Source organism: Diplotaxodon limnothrissa, linkage group LG5 (genome assembly GCF_057381915.1).
Source record: "Diplotaxodon limnothrissa isolate DT_005_m linkage group LG5, D_limnothrissa_male_GT1.1, whole genome shotgun sequence".
In the NCBI taxonomy this organism is placed as follows: domain Eukaryota; kingdom Metazoa; phylum Chordata; class Actinopteri; order Cichliformes; family Cichlidae; genus Diplotaxodon; species Diplotaxodon limnothrissa.
In genome coordinates this window covers 26,549,510-26,577,006 of record NC_140600.1, presented here as the reverse complement: position 1 = coordinate 26,577,006, position 27,497 = coordinate 26,549,510, and the positions used below count along the sequence as shown (strand labels likewise).

General features: G+C 37.0%; 2 protein-coding genes across 3 annotated transcripts; one reads left to right on the top strand and one right to left on the bottom strand.

The window, feature by feature from the left end:
* Positions 1-113: 113 nt before the first annotated feature.
* Positions 114-6,259, bottom strand: srsf3a (serine and arginine rich splicing factor 3a). Of its 2 annotated transcripts, XM_085353362.1 has the most exons (7): positions 5,963-6,259; positions 5,137-5,183; positions 3,582-3,792; positions 3,363-3,497; positions 822-860; positions 612-698; positions 114-497 (listed from the first exon to the last, which is right to left on the bottom strand). In XM_085353362.1, exons 2-7 carry the CDS (start codon positions 5,141-5,143, stop codon positions 470-472), a joined length of 507 nt encoding a protein of 168 aa, XP_085209488.1. In that variant the 5' UTR covers positions 5,144-5,183; positions 5,963-6,259; the 3' UTR covers positions 114-469. The 2 variants fall into 2 exon arrangements, with proteins under 2 accessions (XP_085209488.1, XP_085209489.1); XM_085353363.1 differs by having other exon boundaries at positions 5,137-6,259.
* A 6,984-nt stretch (positions 6,260-13,243) lies between these two features.
* fkbp5 (FKBP prolyl isomerase 5) lies at positions 13,244-25,367 on the top strand. Its single transcript, XM_085353360.1, has 11 exons — positions 13,244-13,567; positions 18,307-18,441; positions 18,633-18,777; positions 19,796-19,938; positions 21,105-21,219; positions 21,331-21,487; positions 22,403-22,493; positions 22,691-22,774; positions 22,869-23,054; positions 23,155-23,394; positions 24,248-25,367. Exons 2-11 carry the CDS (start codon positions 18,337-18,339, stop codon positions 24,347-24,349), a joined length of 1,368 nt encoding a protein of 455 aa, XP_085209486.1. The 5' UTR covers positions 13,244-13,567; positions 18,307-18,336; the 3' UTR covers positions 24,350-25,367.
* The last annotated feature ends 2,130 nt before the right edge of the window (positions 25,368-27,497 follow it).

Below are 27,497 nucleotides of genomic sequence, written 5' to 3'. Positions count from 1 at the left end.
TAGGGATAGACTACAATAACAGCACCATATTTACAGCATTTGTTAAGAGTCTTCTTTTCTGTTACTGGTATGAGAGAAAAAAACCCCCCCCCCAAAAAAAAAAAAACCCCACACCACTCCCTCTATACCATGTCACAGTAACCGAGCAAGAATAGTAAAATAAATAACCAAACCAAAAAAAGGAAAGAAAATGAAATGATGACTTTAAACAGTTTTAAAAAGAAAAGTAAAACCAAGTACTCATTTTCAAAGCATGCAGGGCAAGACAGAATTTAACAAAAAAAAAACCCAAAAAAACAAAAAACAAACAGTTTACACCTTTCTTGATCATTCAACAGACCATTAAGACCCAAACATGGCCAACCTTAAATTGCCATGAGCTACCCAACAAAATCTAAAAAGAAAAGACTATAAAAATGTACTTTTTTGTAACCATAGCATAAGCCGGTAGATGAGCTTTCCAAGATCTTCATTTCCTCTCATTAGACCGGGAACGACTGTAAAACAAACCAACCAGTGAATAAATGCAAAATTGATGGGGAAAAAAATTGTTAGCTTAATATTAAGTTTGAAGTTCAAGAACAATAAATATAAAAGTTATTTTGATTTACCTCCTCGATCGCGAGAAGGATCTTGAGCGCTTACGGTTCTTCTCTCTGGAAGCAGACCGATATCTGCGTCTATCTCTTGAAACAGACCTGAAAAAATGTTTTTAATGATTTTTATCATTTGCCATAGACAAATGTGTGGCGCAAAAAAAAACAAAACAAAAAACCCAAAAAAACCAAAAACAAACAAAAAACAAAAGGTGACATGGCTACCTGCTGCGGCTGCGGCTGAGGCTCCGTCTCCTTGGCGATCTACAATGTAGGGGAGGGGGGAGGAGTTACAAAGAAAATTAAGAAGAAAACATTTTTTTAGAAATATTAAGAGAGCATATTTAACATTTCCCATCTCTAATACAACCTTTGAAATTAGTTTTTCTTGATCCCTACAGAAACATGGGTTACATGTGGAAACGTGGTTACACGTACTTCCTGGACTGTTAACAGAATGATCATCTGTATCCATGAACTGGTCAAATGTTTATAAGGAAACTTTGTCCAATGAACACAAATCATGGAGCAAGATATCAGAATGTAAAACAAAATCAAGGCTCGGCATTAAGGCTTGTCTGAGAGAAAGACCAAACAAATTATGTGACAGCTTTTTTCCTTTCTTTTTTTTTTTTTTTAAACCAAGCATAAAAACATTCTTCAATCACCGATCTACTGTGATCCTCCTTGTGCACAATGTTCCCCAAAAAGTAAAATACCTCCTTTAGCAGCAACACAGGAAAGACTGATTATTTTTGTTTTTTGTTAAAAGAAACTTTGATGTGGGACACATCCTAAAGCAACGAAAAATAGGGTAACCTACAAGTAAAAGGGTCTTTAAACCGAAACCCCCCCCCCCAAACAAACAAAGAAAAAAAACCCCAAAGAAACAAAACAAAAAAAAAAAACAAATTAAAACTGCAAAGAAAAAAAGTTTACTTCCTGTGGTTATCACTCAAGATAGCTTAATGTCGAGCCCTGAAAATGCACTCAGTAGAACAATTACAATGAACACCAGATAAATGTAGTTCATTTTTGAAATGGAAATTAAAGAATGGTGGTCAAAATTCCTTGACCGGTTTTTGCAGCACTGCACTGAATTTTCTCCAAATTACATAACTGCTGAAGAAAACTGTCAAGCAGCTATGAAAGCTAGATTAAGCATTAAAACTACAAAGAGCAGGATAAAAGAAACTTACTATTTTTGGGGGAATTGGACAAGATAGAAATGACGCAAGGAAGCCAGACTGATGGTGAGGGAGGTCGAATTGCAGAGAAGATTTGCCACAAGATGCAAATGTTGGAGATATGAAGTTGCCTGGTGGCTGGTTCGAGGGGGGTAGTTGTAGATTTTCCCTGCCTTTTTTGGGGGGGTGGGGGATGGGAAGGGATGTAAGCCAAGGGCTGTCCCCGCTGATACAGTAGATGTTTGGAGAATAGAAAGAGTAAAGACGCTGATTGGCTGATAATGTGAAGTGGACCGCTGTCGATTGGGTAAAGGTTGGAGGAAGGAGGAGGATGCTGGGAACTGCATGCTCAGGAACCAAAAGCTTGGTGGAACCTGACGACTGGCGGTGCGCCTGGGTCATGTGACAACACCAGCCAAGCTGATTTGGGCTCACTGGTCAGCAGTCACATGATGCTGAAAGAAGACTAGTTGATTGACTCAGATGGTGAGAAGCGTGGTGGTGACTCTGAAACGGGGTTCAGTTTTATTAATAGATGGCAACTGAACTCAGAAAAAAAATATAAATAAAATTTACACCTGCAGAATGTAAGTGTAAAAATATTTGATGGGAGATGAAGGGCTAACTATGCTTCTGAAGATGTCTTTGTAATATCACTCTGGCAGAGCTTGTTGTTTCAACAGTTATATTTTAATAAAAGATTTAACCGTTTACATAACCTGCCACTAATATACCCTTGAAATGATAAAACAATGAAAAAAAAAAAATTGTATCAAAATTATTACTTCAATCTTCGTGGGATCAGGGGCCGTATTCACAAAATATCGAAAAGCTTGAATGTAGCTCTCAAGTGGCCAATTAGTAGAAACATGAAAACGAAAAATGAAAAAACTAAACAAAACACTCATCACTTGCTGAGTTGGGGGAGACGGGTTAGAAACTCCAGAGCTCTGTCTTATAGAGCCTGAAAATAATGTACTTAATTTTGGTGAGAAAGCTGGCAGGACAGGACTTGTTAAATGCGAATTCACCAGGCATTACCCGACTGTACTCACAACAGCACAATCACATGTCCAAAGAATAGTTGAGATCTCCAGTTTATGAGCGAAAACTGTAATGAAATGAGTGCCTACTATGTAAATGTTTTTTTCCCCCCTCTTTGCTTTAGTCTGGCACTTTTAGTTTGCTTTAAAAAGAAAGTATGACACTTTGTGAATACAGCCACAGATTTTTTTTTTAATTTTTAAAGAAATAAAAAAGGCAAGAACGCTTGAATGCAAGTGTGCAAACAATTTGTTTCAAGCTGTCAGAAACTTGATTCCTTGCTTAGTTTCAGTTTAGACTATGACAAAACTAAAAATAGATGGTAAGAAACTAGATTTTTGCTAATATATTTGGCCATTTAGTCGATCTAAAACTGTTTTGCCAAAATCAGAAGCTGAAAAATAAGTGTGTATTTAATGAACGTGTGCTTTGTCATTTGTACTCTTATTGAACACTGCAAGTGAGAATTTTGTTTGAAAAAAATGTCTACAGATAAATAAAACAGTAAAATAACTGTCAAGTAGGAAATGCATACCTGCGTCTAACAGGAGGACTGCGTCGCCTAAAATCATCTCGAGGGTATCGGCTCCAGGATGGAGGAGGGCCACGGCTCCTGGAGCGTTTTTCTCCAGTGGATAACTCAACGCGTACTCGACAGCCACACATGGTTCTGAACAGAAGTCAACAAATGAGCAGAAAGCAATGCAAAAATCAAACACAACTACTAATAAGTGTAGCATGTTGAAGGAGTTACCTGCCATCCAATTCTCTCACAGCATCTGAGGCATCTCTGGGATCTTCAAACTCTACAAAAGCAAAACCTGGGGGATTCCTGGCAACCCAAACACTTCTTAGAGGACCATAGTAACCAAACGCTCTTTCTAACTCCGTCTTATTTCCATTGTTTCCCAGATTCCCGACATAAACCTTGCAGTCGAGGGGACAGTCTCGATGAAAAGCAGGGTCTTAAAAGTGACAGAAACACAAACACCCATCAAACGATGAAGTAGAACAAATTACGTATCATTCATCAAAATGTGCAAATTAAATGTAAATTATGTTAACCTGCATTAAAATATTTTATTTTTCTATGTTGACTAATCCAAAGCCCTTCCAGCCTCAAAGTTTTCTGATCTACTGTACATAGCCTTACTTTAAAAGACTTATTTCTGCAGCCAACCATGTAAAATAAAGTCAACTAATGCCATTCCTTGTTTAATTTTATTTCACCAATTTTCAACTTCTTTTTCTTGAAAAAACAACCAAGCAAAAAAATAAATAAATAAATAATAAAAGCTGGGGTGAAAGCTCAGTCTACCGCCCTGCATCTTAGACTGTCCACAGAAAGAGCTTAAAGTGCTTTGAGTACTACTATCATGATAGTGATGGAGCCACATGTAACTAGAGTGTGAAAAAAATTTTGACGAGACAGCATGAGTCCACCATGACACAGAACAAACAGTGGTTGTGGTAATTCAGTAAATGGTTTTGTCTTCTTTAACTTCTTGTGTAATGTGCACATATTTAGAGAATATAATTTTTTATTGACAAACTCATTCATTGGAGTCACCATCTGTTAGCTTTGCAGTGTTTGAATTAGGGGCTGTGTCCAGCAAAGTACTTTTTGCCTGACGATAATGCTAGGCCATCCTCTGAAAATGTCCAGCTGAGAATACTTGAGAGCACTTAGAAGTCACCGCACATTTTCAGCACAGACAATTTGGTTGCTATGATACATAACATCTACTTTACCTGACTGCTACTGACCTGGTGAACGAACTGTTCTTCTAGACCTTTATATTTAACATCAATATTGTGGTAGACATGGATACTCAGAGAAGCAACATTCACTTCTCATCCATTGTTGCTCAGATGGTTGTCAGCATGTGTGCAATGGGAAAGCCTGTCTGCATGGCATTTGTCCCAGTTCTGCTTGATGGGGTAAAAAGTGACAAGCACAGCTTTCTATCAAAAGTTCAAGATCTTAAGGCCTGGCAACCAGTAAAACAACCCAATCACAAAGCTTGGGAGAGATGCTCAGTGCCCCATTGCTGCTGGCGTTTTAACAATACCATCAATACATGCCACTCCTATTCCAAGCAATTCCAAGAACATTGCTCTTAGGAACTACGCTGGCCTCAGGAAAAAAAATACTTTGGTCTTTGGACACACCCCTTAAGTTCACAAATACTGTAATTCTTTTAAAGTCACTTAGCATGTTCTGTGTTGTTTCATGGGACACCAGGGCACCTCCCTACTGCAAAACAAAGCAAGAAAAGCTACACGACTAACTGTCTGAGTTGTCATACCTCCCATTTCAAATTTATTCTTGTTTAAGTCCAAGACTCTGTTATCCCTGAAAAGAAAAAAACAAAACAAAATTACAAGAAACAGTTACAGTCAAACAGCTCTGAGAACAGTTAATCTATGGCCCCATTTAAAGCTGGTAACAGTGAATTGTTATATTTGCATTCACTTTGCAGCACTGCAAAGCCTTTTCTAACAAAGAGTCTCATTCAGGTTTATACATGACTGGGTTGCTTATAACTGCAGTACCTACACAGGATTTTTAAATATTTAACAACCGCACACTTAAAAAAAAAAAATCCAAAGCCAACGCGTTTCTTTTTGGGGGTGGGGCGGTCTCTTTAGTGCTTCTTTGGTGCTTTTCGGATGAATGGTGAATAAAACTATGTTGGTTAATTGGTCAGAGGTATATAATATATAATACAACAATAAGCTAGAAAATGGGGTGGCTTCTATTAGCAGACTCCTGAGCCTTAACACTGGCTATACATTTCCAGGCTAACAGCACCAAAAATAGTTCGCTTTAGCTTGATTGTTGACGGGTAACATTAAAATTGGATTTTAGTTACTCTAAAAAGACATTTCTTAAGAATATTACAAATTACTTTTGAGTCCAACTTTTCATCCGAACGATAATGCAGCAAAGTTTTCCACCACCCTCCAAAACCAACCATGCGAGGATTAACGTTACGCTAGCAAATTTAGCATTTATTACCGCGAAACGATTTACAAAAGAATTCGTCGCGATGCGAATCGGCATCCTAGCTGAATTCACACGAGAAACGTGTGGAAGACCGAACCTACCTTCCTGTATGGAATATAACTCACCTTTTTACAGCTAAAACTCAACAAAAAACCGCTTGCAGAAGATTTCACGCCGCTCGTTTGAGCAGCAGGCCTAGCCTGTTAGCTTATTAGCGCCTCGAGTAAAGCGGAAGAGCGAGGGGAAAAAAAGAAAAAGCCCACTCTTCTTCTGCGTGTGTAAAACGCCATTAAAACACCGATAAATGTCTATACTGCCACCTACTGTACCAAAGTGGAATGTCTGCCACAACACATTAAACTAGCAAACATGTGAGATCTTCACCCAACTTTTATAACAGAAAAATGTAACCAGAGAAAGTTTAGAACATTTTACATGACTGAATTTTTTAAAAAGCGCCTTTACTTCCATCATCACATCATTATATTTAAATATTACTGTTATATGTGTTACTTCATAGGATAATCAAGGTATAATAAAGTGAACCAAGCTGCTATTAGTCTAAGGAGCGACTGGACTTTAAGTTTTGTGAAGACGTTTCACTTCTCATCCAAGAACCTTCTTCAGTTCTAAAAGCTGCTATTACATTGAGTTAAACTTCATAATCCCTTTTAGTCTACTTTGGCTATAGGTAAACCTATCCCTGCCCCGAGCCACTTTAATTTATATCCACACTGTTAAAAACAAACTCAAAGCAAGCTTATTTGTAAAGGGCATTGTTTCATTTATTCATAGAGGTCAAGTAAAATGTACAACCATGTAAAAAAAGGGGATACAAGTTGAACTAGTAAAACTATAGCCTAACTTTACATTTAAACTATGTACACCATGTACTCTATATACCGCAATAACACTTATTTTTTTAAAATGATCTAAGAAAAAAAGTGTTATAACTGTGGAGACTGGCCAGATGTCATACTCTTGCTTCTGTCTTCTTACTGGTGCTTTTCTTTTCAGACCTTATCTGTGCTACAAGGCTGAAGATTTTTTTAACATCTGTTCTTGTTCCTGTGTCCTGTAGCCGGTAATCTTTTTCAGATATTTACTGCAATACTAGATTTCCCCTGTGTAAACACGTAAGGCTCTTCTGCCTGAAAAAATATCGTCCTTTCTTCCGCCATGTCAAGCTAACCTTTGAAAAAATAAAATGTCAAGATGTTCTTATTATTGTGACATTTTAAACCCCATCACCTCATGGAAAAAAGGAAAAAAAACGTTAGAGGTGTTCAATGGAAATAACTGAAACTGAAAATAATTAGTCAAAAATGTTTAAATAAAAGCACAAATGCTATCAGAGGAATTGCAGTGATATCTATAAATGAACACAGGCCATTTTTATACATACATAGAGTACATATACATTAAACACATATTAGTGCATTTACTCAAGAAAAAAATATTATAATGCTTGTATTTTACTTAAGTGTTTCCATTTTATGCTGCATTACACTTCTACACCACTCTAATTTAGTGTTTGTGAGTTGTGTTGTAGCTCTACAACAAAAAAGGATTTTACACTGTTTCCTTCAAACTCTTGATGCTTTAGTGATGTAACACTTGCTTGAAGTAATTCAAATATGTGTAGCAATTCTTGTTTCTTCCTTTATTTACCCCCCTTTTCAAGTATCTAACAAACCCTTGGCCTTAACTATGACCCTGACCTTTTGACTATCCTCAGATTTTTAAAGAGAAATTTGATTAACGTCTTAACGTTTGGCTGCAGTAATCACTATTATGATAAGAAAATGCACAGACTCAAGCATGAAGCCCACTGTCTAGATAAAAATTCACTGCAAATGTTTTTGCTGTGGTGCATAAAATGTAGTCATAGTACAGATACGATGTTTTCTATGTTCTGTGACAAGAATCGCACAGTTTGCTCAGTTTGACCTTAAGAAGATAAAGCAGTGCAAAAACAGCTGCCTGCCATTTAGTAGTTACATAGGAACACAAGTAAATCAACAGACAGGGCTATTGCTCAACACATGTGACCTCTTAGAAGCGCGCAGGTGGGTGGGTAGATAATGTATGTACACTTCCTGTATAGAGGCGCATTCAAGACGAAGTGTGGAAAAGGGGGAAGAATTGTGTAACAGAAGTCTTCATGCATCTCTGACCATGAGGCTTACCTCAGGTCACAAAGGGGCACAGTCAGAGAAAAATTAGCAGCTCAGTCTTTATTTATTGCACGATGGATGGATGAATAGGGAACTCTGTTTTGCTTGTTCTCCAACGTTATGTGTAACCATATGTGTAATCTTTAATTAGACACATATTGGAGACATTAATTTTTCATTTAAACTTGTTGCGAAACACCCTGATTTGTATCCCATTCTGACACAGTTTGTGATAACGGTGTTGTGATTTAACTGTCTAACATGTCTGGTTAAAGCCAATCGGATTCAAATTAGTTTTTGAGCAATTAGTCATTTCAACCTCATGCTTTTGGTTAATGATTGCCTGACGTGACAGGTTAAATTGCTGTGTACTAAACTTCTTAGTAATCGACACCCTATGTAATAATTAAGAATAATAACCCTTATTACCACAGGTTTGTTGAGCGGGGGTATCACTACTTTAAACTTTTTTTTTACTGAACTGGGCTCTAAGGAGGTCAGGAGGGAAACTATTTAGTGGATGGCAAATGGTTTACAATAACTTCATGTACAGCAGAGGGGTTTGTGGGACTCCAAATTATGATGACATTGTGTCAGTGACAACAATCTGATCATAAATGTTCAATGAACGTGAGAAAATGCAGAAAAGACCACAGAGCATTGTCATTGGATTATTGGATGCCCTGTGCATAAACAGATATACTCAGCAGCCATTTTATTAGGTACACATAGCTTAAAAGTACACTCTGTCCTCACAGTCCTACGATGAAACATCCTTTCATAAAGCAAATAAGGGAAGTTTTGACTCTGTGTTATGATTCATTTGAATGTCGCAGCTGGTTTTATTACACTGACAGGTGTTTCTACCACTTTGTTCATTGATATAAACTCAATGAAATGCAGAAACCTATTTGGGATTTTTAATATATAAAAAAATGAAATAAAATAAAATAAAATCTCCTTTACAGTTGCATTCTGTTTTTGGGATTTAAATCAGATATTTCCTGTGGCAGTTTACTTAGAACACATCCAAATACTGTGTGAAAGCCCTGATTTAAAAAAAGTCTTCAGCTGATTTGAAATGATTTCAAAAAAGTTTCATTCTCTCCGAGACTCAAAACAAACCATTAAGCTCCTGTTTTTCTTTTAACTCAAAAACAAAAAGAAGTTAAAATCTTTCCTCATCAGTTATACAAAGTGATAAATGTCAGACATAACACAAAACACACCAAAACTGAACTATGCTGACAATAAAACACAACCTTTCAAGGTTTGTGTTGACATGATGAAAATAGGACTGCTGTTATTCACTGCCCCATTTCTCAGTCGTTTATTCAGGGCCCTTGGCAGACACAACAGTAAAGAACTCTTGCTTTTGGTGGGGGGGGCAAAAGTTCAGGGATAAAAGGGATCACTCGGGAGATTACTCCCCTGTACGTATCACGGATGCCTAGAACACAAACAAAGAGCATTATGTTGCTCAGCCTGTAGCTGCAGAGCGCATGTTTGTGTGAGAGCAAGTGCTTCTTTAACCTCACCCTCCCATTTGCCTTTTGCTTTACCAAATGAAGCATTAAGCTGCCTTTGTTTTTCCGTGTATGTATTCCCCTGCTACCATAGGGTTCTCCTTGTAGCTATTTAAATGAATCATCTCTTTTTTCAAGCATCCACTCAGCACAGTGTTTTTCAATCAGATTAGTACAGCACATTCTGTTCTGTTTCACTTCCTGATGACTGTGCAGCCCGTATCCCTGAATGAACTCACCCGCGTGCTTCTGGTTACACCAAGATACTCATTCAGACAGATGGATTCTTGCAACTGCCAGTCAGATTTTTGTACTTTACACAGTATTTAGCAAAATCTGTTAGACACCTATCAGATTTGCTGTTTACTGTTTTGTTTTAGCAAAGATTAAACGACTTTCCGATGCAAAGTGATAGGTAAGTAGCAGTAAGAAGGCCACAAAGTTCTAAAAATAAGTTACAACTGCATGTATAAAACAGCCACAGACCATTGATGTAACCTTTGACCATCTAATTTTCATTTGTCTTCTTCTTCTTTTTTTTTCTCGCCTGCCTGGGTGCTTTCATCAGAACAGAAACAAGATGTTCCTGATGTTTCAGGAAGGAAAACAACATCTCAAGCCATGTGTCACTATACATATCTATTCATGCATCTCAGTTCAGCCCAAGCCTGTTTAGTTCATTTTGACCTCCAGTTAAGCATTGCAGTGTAGGGGAAAAGAAGACAGACAAAGCAACCAGGACGCCACAGTTCACGAATTTTGGTAAAACAAACAAACCAACCTTTGCCCGTGCAGGAGTTGACCGTCCTGACATGGTGTTTTATTTTAGATAATCAGTACTATTATTTTAAGGGTTTCATGTGGGCAGTGACACATAGTGAGGTTGTGTTTTTACATCTTTCTGTTTCTGTGCTGTTTTTTTTCTTTAAATGTGAATAACATGTTCTAAAACACATGTGTGTGAAAGCTACTTTCTTCCGATAACCAGATGCTCAGAAGATTACTCACCCCAGCTGACAAAATCCCTGTTGCGTTTGCAGAGTCAGGTTCACTTGTGTTATGTCACCTATATAATTAACAGGATCATCATGTTCCCTCTCAATAGCAGCTTGCTGTCTGCCAGCAGTGTGGTCAGACAGTATCCTTACCACCTATAATGGTGGGATTCATCATCTAGAGAGACGAGGCTCTTTGAGCATCTCGGTTCTATAAAGGAAAGTTTTCCTCTCGCTGTCTGACATGAACAAATTTTGGTTAAGTTCTCGTTAATGATTCACTCATAACATTAATTCGAGGCATATTTTATAATTTTTAATACAATAAATGTGATAAACATAGACACAAGAAGCAGCCATAAAGCATGTCAATGCCAACATCCTCAACCGCAAAAGCACAAAACAAGGCCATAAAAAACTTTTATTACCATGGATTTTAGGTTCTCTTATCCCCAAAGTAAATGTGTCAGTAAAAAATAAGTTCATCCTAGAGATGTGAAAGAGAAAACATATTAACCATGAATGTGATAATAAGCAAACACTTGCTTTAATCATGTATAATATTAAAAGCAATATAAAAAGCCTAGAAATGAGATAAAGGCTGTTTGAACACAAGATTTCATCAGCATGCAGAGTGTGCATCTGGGGTTTCCACATGACGAGAGCTTTCAGCCTCCTTACAGGCTGTTTAGGAGTCATGGTCAAAATATACTCAAACACATGCCCTTTGGAGAAGAACATGACCACTGTGAAAAGTTTGATTACAACATAAATCAACTCCTGCTGGGTTTTTATATATATCATTCTGATGATATTTTAAAAATATTATATTAAAATACTCTGTGTTGTGTCTCTCACGTTCATCTCTTTTGGTGTGTGTTTAGTACTTCACTACTATTTTGACTTCTTGTATATTTCAGGTGAAAACTGTCTCTCCCTGATAACTGTGGTCTTTCTTGACCCGGACAAAATTTGACTTGCAAAGCATCCTTCATAAAATGCAATGCATTTCATGCTCACCTGAAGCAGGTTGCTACTTTAAGTTGTTATGTAACATTTTGCTTCACAGTGAGCACTTTAGATATGTGTTAGATGTGACACTTTTTTCTAATCCTGTTAATATGGAATGCATAATGAATCAAAACGACTTCAGTAACTAAATTACAATTTACAATTTTGAATATTTATTATTTTATTTTTCATGTGGATTTCCAGGTTAAAAAGCAACTGCCAAATTATAATGTGTTTATAGTGCCTCATTACATATAGTAACACTTAGACAATAGTATTTTTTTTTAGGTTTTTACTTTAATTAAACTTTGAAGACTTTAAGAAGAACTGTACTTTACAGTAAGTAATTTTCATTTTGTAATTTACTAGGATACAGTAGCAATTATTAGACTACAGTAATGGCTTAGACAGGTTTAACATACTGGTTCTCTAGTGAGCATCCACATCAGAGTAAAATACTGACTGATTCACTACAAAATATGAAAACTATTGTATCGGGAGGTTAATGATTAATAATGATTTATAGGATGAGACAGGATTAGGCATATTCACCATCTGTTCTTGGTTTATTACATTGATTTATCATTCAGCACTTTGGCAGGGACTGCCATTATGTTCCCTCACAATGAGTACTTCTACTTTTAATAATGATTTATTATAATAATAATAATAATAATAATAATTATAATAATAATAATAATAATAATAATAATAATAATAATTTATAGGAACGTATAGTTCCCAAAATTTGACTTGCAAAACAAGAGTTAATAGAATATGATGCGCATCACTTGAATACCATAATACTAGAATCACACACAGCACCACCTGAACCGTGTTTATACATTTAAATGGACGCCTAACACACTGGCAGGACTTTTCACTGTTACTGGTTTGACAGCAAAACAGCTGTCGCCAAGATTTTACTTGCAAAGTTGGTAAAACAATAGCTTACACCACGTAGTGAGAATAGAGAATTAGTATGTAACATGAGGAGTTTGATTTTTATATCTAACTTGATTGAGTGGTATTTTTTTCCAACTAGTAAAAGATCTTCATACTTTGTTGCAAAGCCGTAAACACCACAATAATGTAAACACAGACTGTTTGGGAAAAGATGACAAATTATCTCCGCCCAGTAAAAATGCCAACATGGAAAAATACCACCAGGAATTAATAAAAGAAACAATAGTAGAAAAAAAAACATGCATGCGCTTTTGTAGGAGTCCTTACCCTGAAATAAGTGACAGTAAACTGTCCTTTAAGCCATAAAAGTCTCCGATAAGTAAATATGCTACTCCCCCCCCTCTTTTCTTTGTAAGTCTACAGAAACAGTGCGCTAATCCGTATCACCGCGCGTCTTATCGGGCAGTGAGGTGTGCTTTTACTTCGGTGATTACACATCCTCATCTGTGTCTGCAGGCGGGCTGTTACACAGTACTGTTGACGATACGTGTCGTCAGCTGAGCGGGGAGGACAGCCTGCTGCGGTACAGGCTGTTCCCGGCCTGGCTGTCTCGGCACGGAACGGGTTACAGGTCAGGGTGTCTATTGGAACACAGTGTTCTCATCAGCAGCGGCAGCGGTACAGCTACAGTACAGCCGGAACATTGTGTTACTTTGTGGCTGCTTTCCAAGACCTGCCCTTAATTTTACTCTAAACGTCCTCCCACAACTCTACTCGTTTCGACCCCCCCCCCCTTCTTTCTCTCTCTTTTCTTTCTCTGTGTGCTTCTCTGCCTCACTACCTCCCCGGTGTCATTTTGAAGTCTGAGCTCCATGTGGCTACTACTACACCGGCAGGTTTATCGTCACCGGCAAAGACGGAGATTAAAAAAAAGAGAGCGGGAAGGAGGGATAACTAGACTGAAAGAGCGCTGCTTAATAACCACATGGGCAGAACATTTAGTACCATGGATATGAGATGAGAAGGGCGGGCTTGAATTAGGTGAAAGAGACGCGCTTTTCCAATTTACCGACCGACTCGCTGAAGAAATTATTATTATCGGATCACAAGAACATGTAAGTGATTTAATTTACTCCTCTTTATTCTGCTGCTGACGGACTTAATTAAGGAGCTAATTAAGGCATATTCATGCCTGGCTGAGTTAAACTGACACTTGTGATACATCGTGAAGGTTTAGCCTTCATTGTATTTAAAGACTGCTTTTTAAACACACACACACACACACACACACACACACACACACACACACACACACACACACACACACACACAAAATAAAGGCTGATAAGGCACTGTGCGCGCGCGTGTTTGTGGGGGGTGGTGGGGGTTAATAGGTGAAAGTGTGTGTGTGTGTAAATGTGGCACTTAGCTGTGGGTCCCTGTGGAAGGGAAGGATGAGGATAACAGTTTATATCTAGACTACGTGGAAGCCTAGGTGTACCTACATAAATTACAGGTTGTGTAACTGTTTCTGAGAATTACACCAGCAACTCTGGCGCTCGAGCATTTATTTTGGAGCACTTAAACATTACAGGATATGATGGTGGCCCCTTGAATAACTTCAAATACACGGGCGTCCCCGCACGGGTAGTTTGATTTGAGGCTCAAGCAGAGGTGGCCTTGTAAAACAGAGGCTGAGGCGACATCCCAGAGATGAATCAAACTGCCTCAAGGTAGATACGGAATATAGATAAACTGGTTGTTGTTGTTTTTTAAAAGCACTGAAATTTACGATATATTGTTTTATAAAAAAGGGGGGTTCTCTGTTACCTTTTAACAAAAAAAATCGATTTTTAAGGTTTGCAGTGTCAAATTTCGCGTCAAATCTATTTTTGCCAGCATTTTCAAAAAGTCAACTCCTGTCGCTTTTTAAACTCTGCAAAGGGTTGTTGGGTGAAAGGGAAAAATCCCGTATGTCAAACAGTGCTTTGGTTCAGGATGTCTGTTTGCCATGCACATTGTGTACTCACACGTTCACATATTAATCAGCAGACTACGGATATGAGGCAGAACGTACAGATAGGCTGAAGTGTGTGTGTCTTTGTCTTAATGTGCTCTGTTCCTGTATTCCTCTGCAAAGTAGCTGTACATGTAGTCTACATGCCATCATCTCTGTGCTGTCACTGCTTGTGCAATGTTCCTCTTTACATTGTTAGATATAGTTGGATATTTATCATAAAGAAAAAGCAAAAGCTAAAAGGGTCAAATTGATAGAACACACAACTTTTACTTGAAATGATGCTAATATATGTCTGCATTCACCTACTTGTTTTACCCTATTTAAATCATATGTTAATCTAATTGTAAATATAGGTTCTGTTTGACTTGTTTAAATCACCTTGTTTTGGTTTAAAAATTGAAACTGGGCTGTACGTGAGGGGGTCTCAGATTGGTGAACACCGACAGGCTTTGCCAGCGGGGGAACTGTGAATAGAAGGAACATTGTGTACAGACACACAAATGCACACACACATGCACGAGATACATCTAAAACCAAATCCATCAGATATCAAAGACACAAGACAAGATGCTGCTAATGAGGGATGGACAGTTTGTGGTCAGTGCACAAACACTTTGAGGGGAGACACAAGGCTGAAGAACCAGAACAAACAGTGCAAATGTCAGTAAAACAGATCTTTATGGTTTCATCTTGTGGTTTGAGGCACTCATAGTTTACGTTTCCTAAGATCTCATTTAGTATGAGGTCAATTTCTTTATCGGTATTCAGTACACTGGACATGTTGCTTATTGCTGAGACTCAGACCAAGTGCTGTTGCTTAATGTTAGTTTTTGCAGGCTCTTTGTCGCCACAGCAGAACATAACGTAAGACAGGGCGACTGATGGAAAAATCGAGAAAACTGATGCAGGGTAGGCGAGCTGCTGCTCCTCTCCAGTAAAACAACATGCCACCCGAAGAATGGTTATTGCCTCAAATAAAGTCTGTGGAAATTTTAGAACTGTCGTCTGATCAGCAGCTGTGTCCTTGTCACTGCATCCCTCACGTTACTCTGAATGGACACTTGCACTTTTTATTTTGACTATTTGAAACAGTCTGTCCTGACAGCCCTACCTAAACTTGAGCTAGAAACGTGGTGCGATGTGAGAAGATTTCTGCTTGTGACATCACTGAGATAATCTTGTATCTTCAACATCTCTGCTTAAAAAACAGGCGATACAAAGGTTGCCTTCACATAAAATCCCCTTTCTCACGGCTTCCCAGCATACAGTCAGCAATCTAATCATCAAAAACCAAAGCAGTTGAAGTCAAATATTTTCTTTATTTGCTCATTCTAAAACAAATATGTTTACATTTGCTTGTCAGTGGGAAAAATATAAATTTCAAGTATATTGCGCAATACGTTATTGTGCTGCTCAAAGATTCGCTGCACTGTAGAAGGCTTATTTAAAAATAAATAAATAAAGGAAAGACCTTAATTATGTTCAGATGAAGTATAACTCTATGAGTCCAAACTGGCTTGATACCAAGAGGCCATTTTAGCTCGAAATGGTATACTTCTACATATAAAAACATTTTAAAGGAAGCGTTTTACAAAGGAGATGCAGCACTGTGGTGCAGCCTCGGCAAAGAAGACCACCGTAACGACCCTTCTCCCCCCACATACCCTCATAAAAATCAGTTTGCCACTGCATTAATTGGTTTACTTGACCACCCATTAAACAATAAATAACACCATAGACAAAAAAACATGTCTTAGTGTTTAAATGACAAAGGATTGCAATAAATACATAAATTATTCAACAATACTCTGTTAGAGATTCTCTCACATTAAAAAATACAGCTGTTGTTCTTTGCATGTGGGGCTTCTGTAATCTAACTACGGAGCCCCAGTGAGGCGACGGTTCTATACTATACACTTCTCATTCTTTGACCCTACCTAAGTAGCTTTGAATGATTCACAATTCCTTATTTATGTCCTTATGGTGGGGCCATTGGCGCATCTCCAATGTTCAACCATATAAGAGATGTCATACTAAGCCTGAGCTTTTGGTGTTTTACAGGCATTACTTGCACATATGCTCATCTCATTTTTTTGAATCTTTAATAGCCATTTGTATGAGAGAAACTAAGGAAAAGCTTAATAGGTCTCCTTTAAGAGAGTTTTATAGTTATCACTGCAAAATGTGCCAATAGGAGAGCCTAATTAGAAGCTTCTCTTTTTGTTAGGAGACCAAAGGGTGTTTGCTTAGTTTGCCTCTCTGGACAGTGTGTTTCTGAGTGTGGTAAAGCCCCCAAAACGTGCTAGCCTTAGTAACATCCCTAGCACAATGATATGTGAGAAAGTGTTAATGTGTCAACAGCTGCATATGATAACAATCACCAAACAGTGTTTGCCAACATGCTTAACATAACTATGTGGCCTTTTTTCAAACAATGTCAACATTATTGTGCCAGAGGAGATGGTAGTTTTGTGTATGGGGGAAGCAGCATGCAGACAGTGATTGCTGCTTTGATGAGAGAAGCAACATGTCCAACATGTCATTACAGTTTTTATGGGTCTGGCAAAGCTGCTATTGAAATTATTGCCAGCAAGCCTTTCATCAGGCTGAATATTAAGTGTTTTTGATATAGAAAGGTTTTTTTTAACAGCAAGTTTATTATTTGTAATTTGCCATCTTTATACTTTTGAATTTAGCCAGTTTACGTATTTGGCTGCTTGTGTTTCCACATTTTGTTAAAACTATTTTTGTCCAAATCTAAAGTACTTTGGTATGAAGAAACCGAAGCTTTGTATCGTCTCTGGTTTAAAACATTTCCAATAATCTTTGAACTCTAATATTTTCGGTTAGGTATCAGTGCTTGTACTGTCAGCAGCATAACAGAAATTCACATGACACCTAGTTGTGTGAAATTTTTAATCTGACATCGATGCCGCTCTTGATTCACAAGAGACAATGTTTGAGCTGTATCACATTACCAGAGAAAGCCAGACAGTGTGGGGCCTCATGTTGTGATATTTTATTAGTGTATCATCTCAGATCCTTGACTGAATTCAACACTTTTAACTGTGTCATCATAAACACTGGGAAGATCATGTGGCTGTTTAGGATGCTGCAGGTTTAGCGTTGCGGTGTGTGTTTCCCCTGTGCATGTGAGGCTTTTAGATGGAAGGCTCTGCTATGTTAAAAAGGCTTTTTTAAAAATAAACAGTAAAACTATGCGAATGTGGTTCTGAAGAATTCATTTTGGTGTCCAATAAAAATCCAGATGTGTTTATATATTTTTCCAAGCACACACAAAGGTCATTAAGTAATGGTCTTGGAGATACACACTTTGCGAGTACTCTGTGTACTCTGTAAGTACAGAGCGTGCTACAAAATAAAATGAGTGAAGTGAGCAACTTGCTGTTTGCTTTCACTTAGATTCACAGTTATGTAATTACTTTATCTGTTGGGGGGGGGGGGGGGGGGGGGATCAGAAAAGGTGCCATAGCCTGCAAATGTGTTTCTCTTAAAGCTGGGATCAATGATGATGTGGATGCTGCTAACAATAACTGTAAATGTATTTCTTGTACAAGATACTGATTTAGAGCATGTGTCCCTAAAATAGCTTCAAGTTATATAAGGTGAAGTAACAGTAATATTCGGTGGGTGGATTATGGTGATCACATTGATATTTTTATCCTATATCCTGATTTTTCTAGCCCTGCTCCGCAAATTTGATCTATATTATGCATAATTTTCCTGTTTAAACATGAGATGCAAGGAAATTTAATGACCAAGCAGTCAGTCAGATAGCTAACATCTACGCTTGTGTGTTTGTATCGTTGGCAGTGTTATACTATCGGTTTTCCGCGCGCAGAAATGACAACTGATCAGGATTTGCCAATGGATCACCAGTCAGCCACAGCCCTATTTGCTGCAAAGGGCATTGATGTAACAACCAATAAAGACCAAGGAGTTATCAAGGTATTTACAATACTGTCATCATGTGACTGTTGACATTCATTCACAAGTAGGACTCATTTTTCCACCATATGGAACATCATGTTTTTTTTTTATCTGTTCCCTTTTAGATCTAGGAGTTATCTTTTTTATTTTCTTTGTTAAATGGTAGAAGCTTTTATTGTTAAAGGAGACACTTGTCTTTCTTTCTGCAGGTTATAAAGCGTGCAGGGGTAGATGGAGACAGGCCCATGATTGGGGACAAAGTAATGGTTCACTACACTGGGAAACTGGTCACTGGGAAGAAATTTGACTGTAGTCGAGAGCGCAAAGAGCCCTTTTGTTTCCATGTGGGCAAAGGTAGGTGACTGGCATGACTGTCTCTAACTGTTGATAAATTAAAGGTAAATGCAGTATTGTATTATATTTTGCTACCAAGGAGCCAGTCTTTGTAATTCTGTACCTTTAAGTAGTTTCAACCAATAGTTCTCCAGAATTTTGGAAGGTCTTTCAAAGATGTTCATGATGTATATTTCCTTCACTTATTTTCAGTCCAGTCCTTTAATTTACATAAAAAATTCAACTACTATGCCAGTTTGAGAGGCATAGTAGTTTTGCAGCAACACACTACTGAAAACTTGCAACCCAATATCACAGCAAAATGTATAATTCATATGTCGGTCCACCGTATCCATTTCACACTTTACTTTTTCAAAGTGTGACATGGACGTGCATACAGAAGTCGCAGTACCAGCAGGGGGAGATAATATACTTAAAAGCAAGAACTAGCTAGTGAGTAAGGAAGGTATGAACTGTATTCCAGGGCTCTTAATTGCCACTAATGATTAAGGTAGGCAGGCAATACGTATTTACATGTAAATGTGTTAGCAATGTCTGTTTAAACACTTTCCTGTGATTAATTTCAAGTTGGACTGAAATAAAACATCTTCTGACGATGCATGTCAGATCCTTGTATTAACTCCCACATTTGCTTAATTTAATCAGATTAGTTTACCTAAGCAGTATATATGGAAAGATGCAAGGCTCTCCATTTCACGCGAAAACAAAATCAGCCTGTCAGAACTTTGATTTTTTTACGCATTAAAAAAAAAAAGACATATAATTTTAATAAGTAAGCTTTAGAGATGCTGGCTGATTTGTTGAACTCTTTCAGTCTTTAAGCTAAGCTGGATATTTTATATTTACAAATATCAACATTTTCATGTAATCCTCAGCAAAATGATCGGTTTGAAATGTGTGCAGGAAAAATTGTTGCTTTAAATTTATATATCTGAATGATGTAATATAACCTTTGAACTTATCGAACGAGCCAACAAAGTCTTGTTTAATTGTTTAAATATTTTTGATCTACTCACAGGACAAGTCCTCAGGGCTTGGGACATTGCTGTGTTGTCCATGCAGAGAGGAGAGGTGTGCACACTGCTGTGCAAACCCGAGTATGCTTATGGAGCTGCTGGAAATCCTGACAAAATTCCTCCCAGCTCTTCAGTAGTATTTGAGGTAGGCATGTCACATTAGCGCTGTCATTTGTGTGACACATTAATCCAGCATTGCACTGAGGGCCTTAATTTAGGAGCATGTCTCTGCAGATGGAACTCGCTGGTCACAAAATTAACTTGTCTATTTTAATCCCCCTCAGTCATACAGCCAGCATAGTTTCATATACCACCTTTACGAGTGTGTTTGGGGCTCAGTGACACTACAGTTCAGATCTTCTCTTTCCTGAATAATCAGTGTTAAGTATAATTTAGTTTTCTGATCTGCTTTTCATGTTGGCCCCATTAAATGCAATATATTCATGAAAAAGGATTGTTTTACTCTCCCAGTTGGTGATTCAACTCAGTTCAGCTTTCACTTTGTAGGCTCATCAAATGTTGCTTAAGCAGACATAATCAGCTAATAAATTTATCAATATATGTTTTTTATTTATACCCTTAAAAGAGAGTATAAAGGATTATAAAAAAACATTACCAAGTTTTGCTCTCATTGAAAAAAATACACATACACTGAAAAAGTATGAACTACTTCAGTATTTAGCACATATGAGAGAGCTGGATATGCACTGCGTAGAATGCTCCACATTCGGTGGTTTTCTGGTTGTTCATATTGTTTCACGTACTCAAATTGTGTGCACATGTCTGGTTTTCATGTGCACAGGTTTTGAGACTACTGGGACATCATACTTAACCCCAAACCTGACAGAACTTTGAAGTTTGCATTCCAGCCAAACACCAAGAGAGACTTGGGTTTGCAGATGTAGTTAGTTATCCTTAAAATACTTGAGCATTTATAATTTTTTAAACATATATATACAGAAAAAGTTAAATTTAATATTCTTTCCCAACTTTAAACTGATCTACAGTGAAATAAAACAGATAAAACTGATGTTTTCATACGTGAGACTTGGTTTTCTTAGCTAGCTGGCTAGTTATGACATAGAAGGCATAGAAACAGTATGTGTCTGGTTACACAGTGTACTTGCTTCATTTCTTATTATTTCATTACCATAAGTCATTAATTTTTTTATTTTCAGTGATAACTCCTACTTATTTTTAGTTATGTATTAATTCACCTCCCACACCTACTGAAAGTTCTGCAGAGCTGTAATTTTGTATTTTGCGTTGTCCCACCATTTGTATAGTGATGGCATTTCTATGTTCACACAGTTGGAGCTAATTAAGTTTGAAGGCGAGGTACTTACAGGCGATGGTGGAATTGTGAGAAGAATAAAGGTCAAAGGGGAAGGTTACACTAATCCCAACGATGGATCAATTGTGAACGGTAATGACATGATTTGTTTGTTCATCAATAATTGGCATTGTGCCAGGTTGATAAACAATCTGTATAGTAATTGACAACATCATAGATTAAATTGTGCCCTGTGTCTCACAGTGCACCTGGAGGGAAGGTGTGGTGACCGACTGTTTGACTGCAGGGACGTCAGCTTTATTGTTGGTCAGGCTGAAGATAAAAGCATTCCTCTGGGAGTGGACCGAGCCATGGACAAGATGCAGAAAGGAGAGTGCTGTTTACTTTACTTAAAACCAAAGTAAGTTCCTAACAAATGTAAAAATGTCATGTCACTTTGTTAATGAAATACAATCAGTAATTAGTTATGTGCGCTTTGTTTATTATTATCTCATGAAATTTTTATTTAAGGTGTCTTAACTGTAGGACTGTAGGTTCCTTTATGATGATAACTTTAATTTAATTATTTTATATCTCATTTTTATTTCATAAATATCAAAGCTATTAAAGCTTTTTTTCATGTAATTTTATTGTATTTTTCAATATTTCTCAATAATTTAAAAAAAAAACAATATTAGTGATAAACATTAAATATAATGAAGTCACTTATCAGCTAACAAAGGAAGAAACCTTAAAGGAAATATTTTCTCAATATCTGGTTCAGAGCTCTCTATTTTTGCAGATGTAAACAGACTTTTCACTGATATAATAAAATCTTTCTTTTACACTATTAAGGTTACAATTACATACAACATTTGCATTTTTTTGGTTTATTTAAACCTTTCCATTAAGTACTACACACCATTTTTTCGAGCATATATGTCAGTGCATATCATACATATAAGTGTGTATGTTCTGTATGTTCTGCAATTGATTTATATTTATTCGAAACACTCAAAATATATGCCCTGTATCCATATTCAACTTCACTGAAAGCAGTTGTCCAATGATATCATTCAGAAATTCAGATCTAAAAAAAGTTAAATAAAATTCCTTTGATGTCATTTCAAAGGGTTTGTGTGTTTATTAGAAATGTTTGATGGTTATAGCATGTGGGGAATTTTCAGCAGCAGTTTCAAATCATGTCACAAATTGGAGCTTGAATGTCAAGTGGTTCGGGTCAACTGTTGACACAGATGTTGGTATGCAGAAATGGCATGCTTCAAAATAGTAATTATTGGTTAGTATAATCAGGTGGTCATTTATATGCTTACAGGTATGGTTTTGGAAGCGAAGGCAAACCAGAATACAAAATAGGACCAGACAAAGACATCGTATATGAGATTACTCTTAAAGACTTCCAAAGGGTGAGCACTAGTTTCTACATAATAAGATGAGATGAGACTGGAATAAATGTTGTTTGACAAATGTGTTTAAGTAAATGGAATAAATGTGTTTAAGTTTAGTTGGAGGCAAACTTGATCTCATAGATTTTATAGACATATTTTCAGTTCACTAACTCCAATTAAAAAAAGTCATTATGCTCTTTCTGTGTTTTCACAAGGCTAAAGATTCCTGGGAAATGGACTTGAAAGAAAAGCTAGATCTGTCTGCTGAAGTAAAAAGTAAAGGGAATCAGTATTTTAAGGTACAGCTCCTGGTGCTCACTCAAGCCAGTAAATGATTTATTTATTTATTTTTAGATCTTAGATTTATAAAGATATATTCTGTTCCTTCATCAGGCAGGGCGGTATTACCAGGCAGTCATCCAGTACCAGCGCATCATTTCTTGGCTAGAGATAGAGTTTGGTACCGGAGACATGCAACAGAAGAAGATACAAGATTATATTCTGACTTCCCACCTTAACTTGGCCTTGTGTTTCCTGCGATTAAAAGAGTTCACACAAGCAGTGGACAACTGCAACAAGGTGAGCTGATGTCTGCCCATCTCCTGTACGTGTAGCTGATGAATGTTTAACTACTACTATACTATTACTGTACTGTTCATTTATTTTGTGTCCGTTAAAGGTCATTGAGCTTGATGAAAACAATGAGAAGGCTTTGTATCGTCGTGGGGAAGCCCGGCTCCGCCGCAATGAGTTCAGCCTGGCCTTGGCAGACTTTCAGCAAGTACTGCAAGTCAACTCAGCAAACCGAGCAGCTCGTGCTCAGATTTCCATTTGTCAAAGCAAGATTAAGGAACATCATGAAAAAGACAAAAAGACCTATGCTAACATGTTCCAGAAATTTGCAGAACGGGACGCCAAGGTCTGTAGACAAATTTAGAAAGTCAGCATGACTTGTTTTTGTGTTTTTCTCTTTTCCTTTCCTTTCTTTTTTCTTTTCTTTTCTGACATGTTTATGATCCTTTCAAGTAAATGTACTTAAAAATACTTAAAAAAATAAGTAATAATAATTAATAATAATAATGTAATTAATCTAACAAATATTCATATAGCCCCATTTAAAACACTTTTTTTCTGATGCTTTCCTGGCACCGATAGCAACTAAACTTCAGAACTGTTAGAAAGTGGGGAAGACACTTTTACATTTTTCATCTTTTAAGGACAACCACATTCTGTCACACCTGTCAAAACGTTTGCATTTACAACTAGTTTTCAGCCATTTCGTATTTCATGATGTGAGATACTCGTGCACTCTGAAGACATCCACCACTATGTGCTAGAATAATGTCAGAATGATTTGGTGTTTACTACACGAGCCATAGATTTAAAAGTTTTACATTAGAAGGATGTTTTAAAAAATGTTTATGTTTATTTATTTGTAAAATTGTCTGGCTGGATTGTTCATGTACTTCTTCAATGTTATACTGACCTCTAGTGGTTAGGTTGATTCTTTCACCCATTGATCTCTGTTAAAGTAAGGTAAAATGCCATGTGCAAAAAAGCAAGATTACATAACAATATTAACTGCATGTATCTAAATGATGATGTCAGTTTATGCCATTGGACGACACGGCCAAACTCACTGGCTGTGTAGAGTCCATGATTTGATTTTTCTTTTCACAATATTTCTATCAGTTTTCCTTTATAGGAAATTATCTTAATGTATATTTTTCAGTCATTTGCAATTCAACTGAAGCCCTGTATCTTCTGAACAGACTGGGAAGACAAAGAGAAGGCGGGATGACAGTGCGAGGACCAGCTTCAATGGTGAAGTGAGCATTAAACAACGCCGGAGGAGTCAGGAATGCCCGTCGTAATGGGGACATTTGAAAGGGATAAGAGAAAGCCTCTTTTTGCTTTCCAAGTCCAGGGAGCAGAGGCAAGAATGAAGATGAAAAAAAGCCTCCAAACCAAACCCTTTTTTTTATCCCAAAATCCAGCGTGACCATTCCTGCATATAAAGCAGACTGTAAGCAGGGACATTTGCAAGCCAAACAGCCTTTCCCCTGTCACAAGGACTATTGAACTGCTGGAGCGTACCTTCCAGTGGAGACAGAAACATTGAGTTAAGACTGGCAAACACTTTTAGCCCTCACCTTTTATCCTGAAAGAATATATTTTTATTTTCCTCAAAATGCAAGAAACACAATTACTTTGTCCTTAGGCTACTGTGTTGAAGTGCCTCCACAGTGTTTTTGATTGTAAAACCACGTTCATGATCTGTATTTGTTTTTAAGCCTGTTTGGAGCAGCTGCATGCATCACAAGGTGTTTTTGATTCAGACTTGAACTTTGCTAATTTTATATGTGCAATATGTACCTTTGGTGTAACAAGTCCTGTTAGTATGGTGAGTTAAAAAAACAAACAAAAACAATAAATTCTGTATTTTTGCTTTGGCCAAAACTTAATACTGTCATAAATAAAATAAGCCGAAGAAAATCCTAGTTGCTTTTCTGAAATGTAAAATTTACTGTATTTGGTTATTGCGTGTAACTTCTGCTTTCTGTGAAGCCAAATTAGTTTTGGTGTTTATCAACACCTGCAAGACTTTGGCATGGAGTGCCTATTTTTACATATAAAATTCAAATTTAGCTTTTGTGTTTCGGGCAAGAATTATTTATTTTCCTAAGATGTGTCTGAAAGTGGTCATGCACTAAAATAATTTATTCCTGTTTTGAGGTATTCTTAAAGACATGAGTCAATAACGCACACTTTATTTTGTAAAAAGACACTTTGGTATTGTAATTGATCAAGTAAAAAAAAAGATGACAGGGAGAACTTCACAATTTAAGTCTGTTTAACTGATGGCAGCTGTAAAAACATTAAAGGCGAAATAATCAAACTGTATATAAAATTGAATATTTCTCCTACTGAGCTTGAGTTGAATTTAGTGAATAAGGAGTCAGTCTTTCTTCTTCTGGTGCATTCATCATATTTTCTGACCTGTTTACTCTTATCAGGCTAAAGGCATAACTTTTAGAGCACATAAAATCATAATTTAGAAGGTAAATACATGAAGCATTCATTTTGCAGTCTTTTTCACCATATAGAAATGTATTTTTTAGAATGTGATCAGCTATGTTGGTGCAGTCTGGAAACAGGTTTTTCTTTATCTCGACAGTGTGAATGTGTATCAGACAACTGTCCACTTTGGTAACTGTAAAACCAACACTGTTTTCTTTTCATAAAATATCTGGACAGAGTCTGGACAATAATATTGAAATGTTTTATAAACATTGGCTGGTTCAGAATGAAAACCTTAGCTATCTTAAATATGTTGTGTAAAACAATTACCTGTATGTGTGTGTGTGTGTGTGTGTGTGTATGTGTGTGTGTGTGCTAGTCTATATTATTGTTGTGTGGTTTGTAAGCAGATTGTTGCTAAATGTTTTTAACTACTGCTGGCTCTAAACATTTAAACAGTATGTGCAGTGTTGAATAGTAGTACTTTTTTCTAGCTTTTATAAATTGTACATCGTAATGTACGTACTATTTAACCACACTTTCAGCTACATCTGAAAGATCTGTAGAACTTAGAAGTGCTGGAGAAATTTTGGCCTACAAGTGAAAAAACAGTGGCTTGGCTAATGTGAGATTAGAGATATGACATAAAATATGTTCATATGTATTTGGAAGATCGTTGCCATGTAGACATAAGATATATTTTCACACAAAACCCCCGCAAAATACATATGGTACCTTTGTTCATGTGTTCTTCATATATATATATATATTTTTTTACACTCTAAAACCAAACAAATAAATAAATTAATTAATCTGTTGTATTCAAATAGACAGATCATCTTCTAGGCCACTATTTTATAATCTAATTATATTTTTAAAGAGCACATTGATAAATAGGGAGACATTTTTCGTTGAGACACTATTAATCAGATTAATCAAATACACAGTTACCGGCCAGTCCATTAGGCACACCTCCAAATATGGGGTTACACCCACTTTTGCCTCCAGAACGGCCTTAGTTCTTCATGGCATAGATTCAACATGATGTATGTATTTTTATATTTGAAATTTAGAACAAGTCTTTGAAAAAGATCTATCTAGCCATCCATTTTCTTAAGCTTATATCATTGTGTGTCACAGGGGGGCCCTCTGAATGAGGGTCACCAGTTTATTACATGGCTTGAAAAAAAGTCTCAGCAACATTAATTACACACCTGGCTTTTAACACGTTTCATCATCTACCTGTTGAATTCGGGTCCAGTTTTCACACAGTCTGAGCTCTGTACAGATAAAAAAAAGGAAAAAGCTGTTTTATATTCAATAATGGTGTCCAGGCACTAAAGTGGGACAGTAATCCTTTGTGTTAGAAGCTTCTGTAGATTTGTTTTTCTGTGTGGCTGTGGCCAGCTAACCTGTGTTAGTTCTGAAGGTTACCACTCTTTCAGCCAACTGCAGTCTACAGTATATAGGCAGATAATATGTGAGCCATTAGAACTGCTAACCAACCCCTAGGTGGTACTGGTAAGACCAGTATAAAGGATAAATTTGGCTTTAGCGTTACTAAAGAGTGTTAAATTCAAACTGATGACTCCTCCTAAAGCTCTTCTACTGTAGAAGCAAGTCCTGTAGCTCAGCAGCTGTGCTATAATCTACTGTATACGGGTACTTTCTGGGGCAGTTGTCTAAAGGAAATTTCATTCCAGTGGTACTGTATCATAAAAACTGTGCATACAAAATATCTAGCCAATTCAGATACAAATACAGTGATACATTTCTAACACTATCCTTAGTGATTCAAAATTTTCCCATAATTTACAATTAATAATTATTCAGGGCTGTGTCTCTCTTTTATATCTCTGCTGTTATCCAAGTCTTAACCTGGTAGTGACCATGGATATCACAGTCTGTCCTTACTCCAGCATCCATCACCTGGAACTGTACCACAATACTACAAAGTACCCCATGTTCACTGTCCCACATAGCCTTTGAAAAACACAAAAG